This window comes from Phytophthora sojae (genome assembly GCF_000149755.1).
Source record: "Phytophthora sojae unplaced genomic scaffold PHYSOscaffold_2, whole genome shotgun sequence".
Lineage (NCBI taxonomy): Eukaryota > Oomycota > Peronosporomycetes > Peronosporales > Peronosporaceae > Phytophthora > Phytophthora sojae.
This window is the reverse complement of record NW_009258116.1, coordinates 2,739,399-2,753,102: the sequence shown is the minus strand read 5'-3', so window position 1 is coordinate 2,753,102 and position 13,704 is coordinate 2,739,399. Positions and strand designations below refer to the sequence as shown.

At 56.5% G+C, this 13,704-nt stretch overlaps 6 protein-coding genes across 6 annotated transcripts; 2 read left to right on the top strand and 4 right to left on the bottom strand.

Annotated features, from left to right (window-relative positions):
• Window positions 1–92: 92 nt before the first annotated feature.
• Window positions 93–1,964, bottom strand: PHYSODRAFT_344464 (hypothetical protein; the record flags this gene model as incomplete). Its single annotated transcript, XM_009520591.1, has 1 exon — window positions 93–1,964. One exon carries the CDS (start codon window positions 1,962–1,964, stop codon window positions 93–95), a length of 1,872 nt encoding a protein of 623 aa, XP_009518886.1.
• Window positions 1,965–2,255: 291 nt separating this feature from the next.
• Window positions 2,256–3,089, bottom strand: PHYSODRAFT_479313 (hypothetical protein; the record flags this gene model as incomplete). Its single annotated transcript, XM_009520590.1, has 1 exon — window positions 2,256–3,089. The coding sequence occupies one exon, from the start codon at window positions 3,087–3,089 to the stop codon at window positions 2,256–2,258; it is 834 nt and encodes a 277-aa protein (XP_009518885.1).
• Window positions 3,090–4,192: 1,103 nt separating this feature from the next.
• Window positions 4,193–4,405, top strand: PHYSODRAFT_486753 (hypothetical protein; the record flags this gene model as incomplete). The annotated part of the gene is made up of 1 exon (XM_009520589.1): window positions 4,193–4,405. A coding segment is annotated over one exon (213 nt), but the record flags the coding sequence as incomplete, so codon positions are not given.
• Window positions 4,406–4,610: 205 nt separating this feature from the next.
• On the bottom strand, window positions 4,611–8,210 carry PHYSODRAFT_295925 (hypothetical protein; the record flags this gene model as incomplete). The annotated part of the gene is made up of 8 exons (XM_009520588.1): window positions 4,611–4,722; window positions 4,805–5,013; window positions 5,082–5,299; window positions 5,373–5,460; window positions 5,531–7,016; window positions 7,111–7,253; window positions 7,338–7,462; window positions 7,532–8,210. The coding sequence occupies 8 exons, from the start codon at window positions 8,208–8,210 to the stop codon at window positions 4,611–4,613; spliced, it is 3,060 nt and encodes a 1,019-aa protein (XP_009518883.1).
• Window positions 8,211–8,336: 126 nt separating this feature from the next.
• PHYSODRAFT_479740 (hypothetical protein) lies at window positions 8,337–9,520 on the bottom strand (the record flags this gene model as incomplete). The annotated part of the gene is made up of 3 exons (XM_009520587.1): window positions 8,337–8,834; window positions 8,900–9,040; window positions 9,083–9,520. 3 exons carry the CDS (start codon window positions 9,518–9,520, stop codon window positions 8,337–8,339), a joined length of 1,077 nt encoding a protein of 358 aa, XP_009518882.1.
• A 1,369-nt stretch (window positions 9,521–10,889) lies between these two features.
• On the top strand, window positions 10,890–13,699 carry PHYSODRAFT_541206 (hypothetical protein; the record flags this gene model as incomplete). The annotated part of the gene is made up of 1 exon (XM_009520586.1): window positions 10,890–13,699. The coding sequence occupies one exon, from the start codon at window positions 10,890–10,892 to the stop codon at window positions 13,668–13,670; it is 2,781 nt and encodes a 926-aa protein (XP_009518881.1). The 3' UTR covers window positions 13,671–13,699.
• Between the last annotated feature and the right edge of the window lie 5 nt (window positions 13,700–13,704).

Here is a 13,704-nt window from a genome sequence, read left to right as displayed (position 1 = left end):
GTGAGTGACTCACTTCAACAACCTGAACAAACATGGTTCATTTTTATCGCTAGCATCAGCTCTCGACTTCATTCTCGTCAAAATCTGAGCTTTTAGGGAGCAGGGCTGTCCGCGAGCGCCTTGATGGTGTCTAGCGAGCCTTCCAGCGCCTTCTTAAACTTCTTGCCGTCCGAGATACCGCTGTCCTTGTAGTTCGTCAGGCTTACGTTGATGCTCTTGTTATGGAGCAAGTATCCCACGCCATAGCCGTGGGGCACCACCGCACCGAAGGAGAAGTACTGCAGGAATGGCGTGGTCACGTTGCTCGAAGAGATCAGGAAGTTAGTGCTCTCGGCTCGCACGGGGCTGGCCAGGAACTCACTAGAGACCCCGTTCTGGCTGGCGATCGAGTTCAACGCCGTCAGGTGGCGGTCCACGCCCAGTCCTCTCTGCGCCATCTTTGCCATCTCAACGTGGCGGTTCACGGCTGCAACGAGCAGTTCACGCTGAGTGCCCACATGAGCACCCGCCTCCACGCTCTTGACAAACGCATCGGCAGCGGGGGTTGCCGAGCGAATGGTCTCCGTGCGTCCGTGGTGGAAAAGGCGCGTCGAGCACGACTCGTACGTGGGCGCGATCTTGCCGTGCGTGCGGTAGAACGCGAGCTGGAGTGCCATCTGCGCGATGCCGTCCGGACTGAGCTTCCACTGCTTGCAGTTGTTCTTGGCGAAGTTCTTGTACACCAAGTACTCCGAGTTGAGGTTGCCTGAGAAATCGGAGAAGTGGTCTTCGGCCTTCTTGACGTCCTCGATCAGGTTGTTGGACAGCTTCCAGCTGAGCTTCTCGGGTTTCGTGGCCCCGACGTACTCGGGCATCTCCTCGAGCGGGGCGAAACCCGAGTCCGAGTCGCGCATGTCGTGCCAGCACTCGTGCAGCCAGCGGTTCCAGACCGTGCCGTCCGAGAACGAGTGCTCGAAGTTGACAGTCAGGTGGCCGTCGGGCTGCACCATAACCTGCAGCTTGTCGAACCAGCGGTGCGAGCCTTGGCCGTGCAGCGACAGCTCCATGCGCTGCTTCATGTCCGTCGGGTTGCGGTCCTCCAGCACCAGCATGAACAGCGCCGAGTCGATCACCTCCAGCGTCTCGGCGTTCACGGGGTGGTGCGCCACCAGGTCGTCGCGGATCTGCGCCCACGTGTCGCGCTCCTCAGCCGTGAGCGTGGACAGATCCAAGTCGTCGTGGTCCCCCTTGGACGGCGCGTTCAGGATGGAGTCGAGCTGCGCCTCGAGCTGCCTCTGGGACAGCAACTGCTTACCGTCGGGGCTGAGCACGTTCAGCTGATAGAACTGGTTGCCTTTCATGACGACGATGTGCGACGCGCGCGGGTGGGACGTCAGCACGTCCATGCCCTTCTTGGGGACCTTGGCCGTGCCGTACTGGCGCGCGAAGCCGGCCATGCACTGGTTCTTGTCCTGCTCCAGCTCGCTGTTCTTGACCTTGGCCCACCACTTGACCATGGAGCGCACGAACGCGGCGCTGCGAGGCACCATGCCCTCGAGGTTGCCGTCCGTCTCGTCGAGCAGGCCGTAGGACGGGTTCACGTTGATGGGGCCCTGGTAGCGTCCGCCGAGGTACATCTTGTCCCAGTCCTCCTCGATGTAGCTGAACGGGTACGCGCGGCCCATGGCCTGCTTGAGCTCGCGCTTGAGCAGCATCTCCTGCAGCTGGCGACCCTCGGCGCCCTGGAAGGCCTTGGCCAGCTGCGCGTGCGCCTCCCACTCCTTGGCGTCCACGAGGGGGCGGACGCTCTCCAGGTAGCGCGTCACGGTCTCCTCCAGCTGCGGCACCGGCAGGCGCGGCAGGTTGTACTCGTTGGTGAGCAGCATGCGGTTGAACCAGCCGGGCTGCTGCTGCTGCGCGCCGGCCGCGGAGCTCAGCGCGCGTGCGCGGGACGCGAGCGGACGCATCGACGTAGGCACGCGCATGATCTCGAGGGGCTGGACGCTGTCGGGCAAGTCGACAAATGATCGGCGTATCCGAAGTTATCGCAGCCCGAAATTCGCCATGTTTGGATTTTTGACTCCACACTCGTATATTTGCAACAAATTTGGGTGTAAACAAACACGCCCAACTTGAAGTCGAGCTGACGTCGACATTCGTTGTGCAACCTGCACAGGCAGAGATTCGCAAGGTCCGATCGCAGTGCAATCACAGACTGCTGCAAGCAGGTTCACATTCGCATTGGCGCTGGGGAGGCTACGGAAGGGCTGCGCTCGCTAGTGGAGCACCACGCGCTTTTGGGCGAGGTAATACCGTCGGAACGTCGTCGGCTTGCCGGTTCTGCTGACGCTGCTACCGCTACTGCTACTGTGCGTCGGCGACACCTCTGCGCTAGACGGCTCACTGACGCTGTCTGCATCAGGGACGACCACCAGCCCTGACGAAGAACCAGTTGGTGTGCCGCAGACTGATGCGCAAGTTGCAGACTCTTCGTTCGAGCCCTGGTTCCCTGGCGCGAGTGGCGACAACGCAGAGGCAGGCGACGACAATTCACACAGACGCATTCTAGCAACGCTCTCCTCGCCAGGCGCATCTCGTATCCGTGCACGAGAGTGAAGTGACGGCCGTGCGCTGGCGTCGTCGTGACTTGCGAGGTGAGCCTTCAGCGCCGTGTACTTTCCTCGCTCCTCCGCCACTTTCTGAGCCATGTCTCGCTTTTCCACGACGAGCTCTTCGCAGATGGACTTCCAGTACCGCGCTTGGTCTTTCATGCTTGCCTCGATCGCTCTCTGAGACGCCGTGATGGCCGAGTGCATGTCTTCCAGCTTGCGCGTCGTGCTGTCGAGCAGCTCCTGCTTGATGCGGTCCATCGCCAAGCGGGAATTCGCCAACTCCTCCTGCAGTGACTGCATCTCTTCCGCGTGCTTGTGCTCGTACTCTTCGCGAGTTCGCTCGGCCTCACTCATCCGAGCTTCAAACACGCGCTGAAGACCCAGCATTTCTTCGTGAGATTGGGTCAAGAGGTCCGTGAGCTCAACTTCCACAATCTCTTCGGTAGGACTCAGCGGTAAAGCTCCTTGTTGAGTGTCTAGAATCAAAGTTCGTTCCATAGGCGCCGGTGGAGGATGAACAACGTCTTCGCGGTAAATTTCTCCTCGTGAGGAGGTACTTGCTGCTCCTAGCTCGTTGGGCCATTTCGGCGATGGACACGACGACGCCACTGAATGAATCGTGCTCCATTCGGAATCCCATCGATTGGTGTCATGCTCTCCACCAAGAAAACTGTTATCCACAGTGAGACCGGCCTCTCTGCAAATTGATGCGATGGAATAGAAGCTCTGTTCTGCGGCCTGAATAGCAGCATCCACGTCCTCGTCGTCGTAAGACCATCGGAGCGCTGTCTTGCAATCCGCAGCCAGCTGATTCAAAGCTTTGTCGACAGCGTCAAGAAATTCGTCGTCTTCCGCCACAAAATACTTGCTGTCGACCGTGTCTGGAGCTGCTGCAACCACGTTTTTTGTTTAGCACGAAGTTGCCACGTCCGAGGAATTATCAGGCCAAGCAAGGCACACGCAGACTACTTACATACCTGAAGCCTTGACCATACTTCGTCCTGAGAGTGTCCTGCTGGCATCTGTACTAGGCAGCGCGCGGCGCGAGCGCGACTGCATCCTCGGGGTTGTCCGTCCAGCGCGGCGGAGAGTGCCGTCACCAAATCGGTCGTTCCGCTCGAGCCGTTACTGTACATGGTACAAGTTGAAGTCAGTCTTTTCATCCAATCCGCTTCTTTATCGAAAACCATTGGTCAAAACAACTTTGCACATTTCAGCCAATACAACCCCGCTCTGGATAGCGGCACCAGCCAGCGCTTTTTGCAGGGGGACAGCACCGAAGCTACAGCAACAGGTGCGTGAGCGTGGGTGTGCATCGCTGACGCGCTGAAGGAGCCGCTGCAGACGCCGAGTCTGCACGACGCTGGTAGATAATAGCACTAGACACCGACTGACTGCTTTGTACGCTGCGGCTGCTGCGATCAGACACATAGAAGACGACGCTCCGAATCCAGCCAGCCACCATGAGTACCAAAGTGCAGAAGTTGATGACCCAGCCCATCAATCTGATGTTCAGATTCCTGCAGAACGTGCGTGGCACCACAAGTCTCTTTGCTGTGCTCTCGGTGTCTAAAGGTATGCGTGTTTTGGTGTACGTGTAGAAATCGCGCATCCAGGTGTGGCTCTACGAGCAGGTGAACACGCGGATCGAGGGCCGCATCATGGGCTTCGACGAGTACATGAACCTGGTGCTGGACGACGCCGAGGAGCTGGACGTCAAGAACCTCAAGCGCACGCCGCTGGGCCGCATCTTGCTCAAGGGAGACACCATCACGCTCATGATGGCCGTCGACGCCGCCAACGGATCCAACTAGCTCCAATGCAAGCTCTAAAAGATGTTTTCCTGCTACGCGGGACCTTGCTATCCTGTCCACCGTCAGCTAGGAGCACTGCTGCGTGTACAGCATACTCTTTCCTTCTACGCGGTGCATTACCTGGCTACCTTGGTGCTGAGATAGAGTGATCTACGAGATCCTGGATGAAAGTGCAGGTGATATTCGTGGTGTGCGTTTGCTCTATCTAGGACACATTGTAAGAGTTCTTAAAGTGGTTCAAGAGGGCTGCGCCGTCGAAAGCCAGCTCGGTCACCTCCTTGAAGCTCTGTACGAACACTTCGACATCTTCCACAACACTGTTGATACACAGCACGAAAACACGATATGCATATTAGTAGGGCTAGCGTGAATGATCTTTGTCGCCGCAGTATCACATACCGTTTCTTGCCCGCCGCTGTTCGTGGCTGGACAAGCTTGAAGCACTCCGGAAGCTTCTGGGTAAACATGTCGAACACGCGCGACATCACGTCCTTCATCTGAGGCGGCGACAGGACGGGATGGAGCACTGCATGGAGCTTCAGCGTGCTCTGCGTGATACCGCGCATAGGATTCGAAGGCACTGCAAGGCTGGCAGAATCGTAGTCAACCTGGTGGTACAACAACGTGAACATTACTATCATGATGCACCGATAGAGCACGACAAATACCGACGTACCTCAGTGGCTACATTCTCCAGGAAGCGCTTCATGATCTGGTCTTCCACGATACTTGTAAACTTGCTAAAAATCTTCTCGTTGTGCTCAGCATAGTCTCGCAGCACACGGTCGAATTCGTCCAACAGCAATTTCTGGCGATCGGTGAAATGCGCCGCCAAGGCAGCCTTGATGTGAGGGATGAGAGTCATCGACAGCTCCAGGGATTGCGACGCCAAAGCTGTAGCATGCCACGAAAATTTACAATCAGCGCCATGCAAGCGATGGCAAGTAAATGAACTCGAAGTGCGCACCTAAATGCCTAGCGGAAATGCTTTTGAGGCGTGCAATTTGCATCGCACCAGCTCCAAGCACAAGTTGCGTTGTCCGAGAGTTAAATAACTGCGATAAAAAACCGCGTTAGCCTCAATCTATGATAACATCGCACATGCGTATGCACCAGTTAACGTACCCGGAAAATCTCGATAGAGCGCTGAAGTACATCCGTTGCTAGAACAGGGAAGTTGGCAGCGCAAGACATATAATTCATCACGATCTCCAACATGAGAAGAACCGACCAGACAACCCGGAAGGATTTGCCACAAATGGCCACCATCTTGCGTGGGGGTGCTGTTTCACCAGCGATTTCTCGATCATCGGATAGTAGCAAAGCGACACCCCTTCCACTCGAGAGATCTTCGAGGGATTTATGGCGCGTCTCCGAGACCTCAGTGTTTTTCCAAAGCTCGTGATCCAATGTCGATACCAGCTTCGTCACTTGCGTTTGGTGGTACTTCTCCAGGAACAGCTTCAACTGCGAGAACAATGCACCGCGAAGCGTGTAGTCCGTCTTACCCGTCAGCTTTTCGATACTGACAACGAAATCCATGGTGGTGTCGTACACCTTGCGTAGCTGTGGCATAGTGTAAACAGCCTGGACTTCCTTCCTGACAGCGAATAGATTCGATACACTGCGTTGTGAAAACTCACAGGTCTTGCGCACAACCTCGTCAATCTCTCGAATAGCCTTGGCGCATCGCGTTTTCTTCTTCCAGTCCCCAAGGGTTTTGTGCTCATCGCTGGCATTCTCGGATGGCGACCAGCCTTCAGACGGAGCACCTTCTCCAGACTTTGAATCCTGCGTGCCGTTACTGTGTCCCTCGCTGTGAGCAGCGGCCTTCAGTCGTTTCTCCTCCTCTGCGGCTTCATCGATCTTCTTTTGCATTGACTTCACCAGAATACCCTGCACCACCACAGCACGCTTAAGCACCATGAGCAAGTGCTCGAATATCATCTGCACGCACTGAAGGAACTCATCCGACGTCAGCGCTCGCAGCTGAATCGACACTTTCGATTCACTCCCACCGGATGCCCCTAGATCGTTGGAACTGCTCTTGCTGCTGCTGGACACCGCAATCGTTTCGGTAACCACCGTCTTCACAATAACGCGAATCTCCTCGTTAAGCTGGTCGAGGTAGGTCTTCACAGTATCGTCCAGTGCGTCTAATCGGAACAGAACATCCACGAGACGCTTCGTCTCCTGTTGCACAGTGTCCTTTTCGTCACCGACACTTCCCTGTCGCTTTTTGTCGGAGTACCCAGACTCGTCCTCGTCTTGAAATGTCCATTCAGGAGATGTAATGACCGAGATGAACCGCTGCGATATCTGCGTGCTGATGAAGCCGCGGTAGCCACGAAATTTCTCGCTAAGAGAACTAAGTCCATGAATGCCTTGCAAATGTTCACGTAGTATCGTTTGGGAACTCTCGATCAAGTTTAGTGCGTTCGTGTAATCTTGGCATTGCACTAATGCCTCAACCGCAGACTCCGCGCTCTTGACTTCCTCAACCATCGTCACTAAATCATGGAGCTCCTTAATCCGCTTCTGGCGCCGATGCAAGCTCACAATATCGAGCGTTTTGTCAGCAAGCAAATTCCGCAATCGATCCATAGTTTTTCTATGATCGTTTGGATAACATAGACATATATTAGCACAACATCTCACTCATAAAACCACTTTATAAGTGCCCGCAAAATCGATTCACTTCCCACCTCAACGTTGCTACTTGATCACAGGCCACTTTAATGGACTGCTTCATCACTTCTTGATCTGCTGACGCTTCAAAAAAGCGATTCGATCGAGAGGATACCTGGCGAAGAAGTGTAAACTCGACGCGATCCAGGTATGTTGTTAACTAGGGGATCCAGCAATAACATATCTGTGCGTTAGTTATTTGGATCGCGCGGTAAGAAAGCAGACAATTGACGATAACACACACCTCTTCTTGGAGGGATGAAGAGCTCGGCATATTCATAACCTCCTCGAACGTGTTGGAATCAGTGAAATCAAAGTCTGGTCGAAAGAACAAGTTGGGAACGACTTCAAGGCATTTGGCCACATCCTCTGCAACAATCGCAACCAGCAATTAGTTAGAATAATTGCACCTGCACCCTCTGACAGCAAAACCCTTACCGTCTGCGACTGATATCGACGGCACGTTGCTTGACGAGAGCTGTTCGTTGACGGGTTTCACATGATTCTCCTCGTACTTGGCTGCATTGGTACCAAACTGCCGCAAATAGGGCTGGAAGTCCCTCGTCGACACGTCTGCCAGCCCAGGGAACGGGGCCAACGCAATATCAACATCCAGAGTCGGATAGAACACGTCCAGCAGCGCGCCGCCCCAGTTGTTGGCCTTGGGGTTCGTCAGCACCGAGTGCAGGTTGTGGTGACACACGGAGAGATAGGCCCGTTCCTCCTCTCCCTGGACATCGTCTGCCCCCTCGTCCGCCCAGCCTGAGCTGCTCGCCGCCGTCCTGCCCGAGCTGCCCCACGATCCGGTCCTGGCACTGCCGCTCTCATGCGCTGACTGTGTCTCCACTTCGCCCTTGTGACTGGACACTGGCACTCCATCCACCGAGCGCGTGGAGCTCGGCCCTCGCACGTCGAAGAGGCTTGGATACTCGGTGGGGCTGGGCAACGTCATCCGGCTCGTGGGGGTCGCGGCCACGGAGCGGGGCGTCGCTGCAGCCACGACCGAGTCCTTGAGAGCGCTCAGCGGACTCGTGACGCCATTCCAGCCGCGCTTCAGCAGCCCGCGGGGCGACAGGCCGCCCAGGGGCTTCTTGGCGCCGTCGTGGTGCTGCTCCATTTCGGTCTCGGACGGTTTTCGGTAGCACTTCACTCCCTGTCAGAACTGATTCGGTTTCGGGAGATTACTGATGTTTTGTTAATAACATAACCGTTTTCTAACAGTTCCATCAACTGATCGGCGTTATCAGGGGCAGTACAGCGAGCCTCGGTGCGGAGAGGCAAAGCTGGGGCTGACGCCCATGTACACGAGCAGTAGGTGGCTGTCCGGTTGGGTGAGCGCCAATGCGATAGCGCGGTGGTTGCCGTCCCATATTGTGAAAGGTCCGTCAGCGCTGGCGCTGACGACGATGAGGGTATGGTTGAAGTGGTCGACGCGCTGTTGAAGCTGACGAACGTGGTCGCGGAGCGAGCTATCTTTTGGTGTATCGGAGCTCTCGGAAGACAGGATGGCAGCGGCATCTCCAACAGTAGAGCATGTGGGCAATTGGCGCCCCCAACCGTTTTCCTTCAGTACGCGGAACGCCTTGGCGTGCTTCAATTCCAGCATCCCCTTGTACCACCGCGAATCAGTGGGCAAGTGTGCCAAGAGCGGCAGCCTACTCGAGCCGAGAAAAGCTGCGCGAAGAATGTTCTCTTGGCTTAACGTTGGGTCAGGGTCCAGCATACCAGGAGTTAGCTCGGCCTGCAACAGTCAAATGAAACATTTGTAAGAATCCCCGTGATTCGTAGCCTTTGGCATGCACGTACATGGATTTCTGGCACGTCTAGCTCGAACCGATGCCACTCGCTTTGCATCATAGCTCCAAGTGTCTCCATCGCATCCACGGGGATGAATATACGCCTCCATGGTAGGACGTAAACGCCGTTGTCGACACGGGGTTCACGGTACTCGGCAGCAGACCAGAGTTTATCCAGCTGAAGAGATCGGACGATCTCCCTTGCAGTCCCGCCAAATAGGAACTTGTAATCAGCGTCCGATTCTTGCTGGGTCTGGGTCGTATGTACTTGATACCATTGAGGACTTAGCTCTCGCAGAATGTTCTTCAGCGCAAACATGTTGGTGTTTAGAATCATTCCGCGCTCGAGATCGTACGCGTACTGGGGGCACAAGTCTTCCACCAGTGCCACGTAAAAAGCTCCGTTTCCTTTCACATGCACCATGTCTACTTTTTCCGGCGTTCCAAAGTAGAGCCCGTAGTAAGTGCTGCCGTAAAACGCTTGGTACCAGCTCTCATCGATCTTCTCCACGCCTGGATCCGCCCGAAAAACCCCATGCAGCCGTATATGGTAGTCGGCTTCGGGGTAGCTGACAACGTCGGACAGCGCGGCTAGAACGCGATGAAGTCTCGAGAACTGAGCGTTCGGCATGGCTGACCAGAAAATGATTAGATGCAGCTCAGGCGTCTTCACACACTGCAACTCGGTCGGCTCGAGCTGCGTGTTCACGTTCGTCTCCGCAGGGAGGTACCCATCGAAAACGAAAAGGTCTGTCCTCGAGCACGCGGAGCTCACCGCAGATATCGTGGTGACTAATGAAATTGGTGCCGTTAGTCGGTCAATTTTTCTGCATCACGTAAGATAGCAACTTACGTATCCGATGACTGCCTGGAGTTTTGATAGTGATCTTCTGGTGCCCTGCACAGCAACGTCAGCACAGATTGGCGCGATTCCTGAACAACGTAGCACGTACTACCAACATGGCATGTTCCGGGCATTGCGGATGGCAACGAAGACCAAATCGCTTGGTTTTGCGTTGTGTTGGTGGGAGACCGTCGTGAGAACAACGTCTACAGGTAGCTCGACTGCGGTGGCATTCTGTACCCCCACGAGCTGCGGCTCCGGCAGCGCACAGTTCAGTGCACCGCACAGCGTCGGGAGCAATGCCGTGGCCCACCATACCAACAGCACAAGCAGCGTCAAAGCTGGACACCGCCGATGTCGCTCTGGGGCCTCCATCCACCAGGTTTCTGCGCGCGTTGATATGCAATCTTTTTCGGGATCCTAAAAGTCACCAAGCTATTGTGTTTTTCAGGGTCTTTGTGGTTTTATCACAAGACATGCACCTCAAGTTGCCCTTGCTCAGCAAGTTGCTGCATGTTGCGTCGGCTTCCAGGCAAGGATGGTCCAGGACGCTACAAGATGTCATGGCTACCACGGGCGAGCTTCACCTTGGAGGAACCCCCATCGTGCATGCAGACTGCGACTCGAAAGCGCGGCAGCTTCGTGGAGAGTGCCAAGCCGGACGTGTCCATGCCTCGCGCTAGCAATCACAACCCAAGGCAGCCCTCGACGGAAGCTGAAGGCGTTCGGACCAGTCGTTCGGCTCGGTCTCCGTTCCGCATCCACATTGCGCTGTTCGAGCGACGCTGCGACGACACCATCATGTCGTCGACATGTCAAACCGCGGCTCGCCCGTAAACAGTCTCTGCTGCTGCTGCTGCTGAAGCGGCATCGAGGCAAACTACCTACACATAACGTGCCAATGGTCCTTGCACGCCTGCATGACATGCAGCATGCGGATTAAAGTTGCACCGCGTGGGAATGAGTCAGCACAGTCGAACTCGGCCCCAGATCGAAGACTGACGCGCATCCGCGTTCTGACCATTCCGCCCCAAGGTGGGTTCAAGTCGCGGCATACAAAAAGCAAGTGCAAGAGAGTGTACACCACACACACATAGCCGCATTTTCCGTTTCTTAGTTGCAAGCCAAAGTCAGAGTCAGACGCACGCACGACCCCATGAGCAGCGAGACGACGCAGCAGCAGCAGCGTCAGTCCGCAACTTCCAGCGACGACAGCAAGCCCCACCGCCTGTCGTCGTTCCTGCCGCACCGCTCCGACATGGCGCTCTGGGGCACGCTGCGCCACCGCATGGGCGGGTCCGTCCCCACGGACTCGAGCGAGTTCGTCAACGAGTTCTTCAGCAAGACGCCCGAGGACCCGCGCTGGGAGCTGGGCGCCGTCCAGCGGCAGACCGAGCAGTTCATCGCCGCGCAGCTGGCCGACAAGCGCCGCGGCATCGCGCTCATCACGTCGGGCGCGACGATCGTGCCGCTGGACCCGGAGAACGACACGTTCGTGGACGTGGCGCCGCAGGTGCAGGAGCAGCAGGGCCCCGCGTGCGCCGAGTACCTGCTGCAGCTGGGCTACGCCGTCATCTTCGTGCACCGCGAGGACTCGCTGCGGCCCTTCACGCGCCACTTCCAGAAGTACATCCAGAATGGGGCCTTCATGGACATGTTCCGCCTGCAGGACAACGGGCTCATGCTCTCGGGCGTCGACATCTCGCAGCAGCTGCAGTTCCAGAAGATCGCCCAGCTCTACACGGAGTGCAGCACGCGCGTGCTCAACCTCAGCTTCACGTCCGTGCAGCAGTATCTCATGCTCGTGCGACTCACGGCCAGAGCGATGGAGGTCGCGAAAGACCGCGGCGTGGTCGTGCTGGCCGCCACGCTCATGGACTTCTACGTGCCGGTGGACCCTCCCGCCGCGGCGATGGAAGCTGCGGATGAAGCCAGCGGTAGTGTCGAGCCAGCGCCATCGTCGACTTCGTCTTCTTTCTCGTCATCCTCTTCTTCGACGTCGAAGCACAGCAAGACCAGGCACATCAAGAAGCTGGCCAAGAAGATCGCCAAGAAGAAGAGCGACGAGTTCTCAGTCAACTTCGTGCGAGTGCCCAACATGATCCGCAAGATCCGCAAGGATTGGTGTCCCAAGGCCTTCCTGATCACTTGCAAGCACCAACTCGATAGTGGCGAAGACATTGAAGCTGCACACGCCGATCTTGAGAAGTGGGGCGTCGATGTGATTGCAGGAAATCACCACTCGAACGAGATTCTTCTCATCACCGAGCAGGAAGAAACCATCGTGACCTGCCCCGAAGATGAAGACATTAACGACTCGTTTGCGTCAGCTGTTGCCGACATGCACCGCAGCTTCCGGCGGAAGCGTGAGATTCTCTCACGCGGTAAGCAGTTGCTGCTGCTGTCGGCCAAGTTCTCGATGCTCAAAGAGAACGACGTCGTGAATGAAGATGCCGACGGAAACAAGAATGTCCAGTTTGGCCTTGGTGTCAAGATCCGCGCTGATCGTCGGGCACCCGACGCTATCGCTCCTGTGTACGAGCTCAAGCACATTTTCCAGAACAAGAGCCACTGCGCTCGCGCTCACGTTTGGGAAGGCATCGTGGAGCACCCATCGAGCGAGCCAACGCGCGATGTTGTGGTGGCCTTCAGCCCTGCAGGTAACCCGGAGACTATTCGTGACGTCTGGGGAGATTTCTGGTCTGGCTGGGCGGAAGACGAACTGCAAGAGTTCAAGACGGAGATGAAGGGCATGTCGCTGTCCTCGGCGATTAACATCGTGACGTCGTCCGTCTCGGGCGACTACGAGCCTGCATCTCAGCTCTTGAAGTTTATGTGGAGCAAGATCGGGAACGCCTGGTCAGACGGTGAGAAGACTCGAATCCGCCAGAGTATTCAGAACATGATGGCGGTCGCGTTGGATCGCGGTTTGACTGAGCCTGCTGGGATCTCGATTCTGGAGAAGCTGATGCGGAGGCCGCGTATTCAGCGCTTCGACTCGCTCGTTCTGGATCAGCCGACGGCTGTCCCAGTGCATGCGCAGACCCACACACGACGACGCCGTCGAGACAGTGACGCGGACAGCAATGGATCGGGTGAGATCAACCCTGTGCGACTCAGCAAAGCCCGCGTCGTTCGAGTTCACCGCGCAATCAACGACTACATGCAAGATATGATCAAGGAAGGCCTGCTCGACGCTATCCTCAAGTATGTGGAGCAGGGCGTTCCGGTGCACGTGACTGGTTACAGCATGGGAGGGTGCTTGGGGCAGTTGTTCATGCTGTACCTGGGTGACCACGCGCGTATGAACGGCTGGGACGCAAGCAAGATCAATTTCGTGGGCTTCGGATCGCCTCGTGTGGGCGACATCGGCTTTGCTGCTCGCCTGCGCGTTCTCTTCGAGCCGCAGCAACTGCTCATTGTGATGCATCCTTCAGATGCAGTGCACGCCTTCCCTCCTACCGCTGAGGGATACGTGGATGCTTGCATCAAGATTTTCTTGCGCGAGCACGGAATGGGTGTCGGGCGACGTACACCTGCGCCGTTCTCGCTTCTGCCGGTCACCAAGTCTATCGATCGCGCCTTCGAGCATGCCCACAAGGCTCACAAGCACAACAAAACGAACGATCCCGCTTGCTCGTTCTGCCAGAGCAAAGCCCACGTCACGGCCCAGCACCGCTGCAGATACTGCATTGAGCGCGGCTCTCATCGTGGTGCAGACTGTCCGAACCGCAACAAGGCCTGCCTGTTGTGCGGTAACGCCAACCACTGCACCGGTGAGCACAAGTGCCGCGTGTGCCAGCAGTATGGCCACCGTGGACGCGAGTGCCACGCGCAGCGCGACGTGGGCTTCGCCGAGTTGATCACCTACTTCCGCTACCACCACTTCCTGTACTACAACGCCAATCTGAAAAAGTCGGTCGAGTTCACATCGTAAGCCCAATAAGTTAACCGCAGTTTTCCCATCAAAG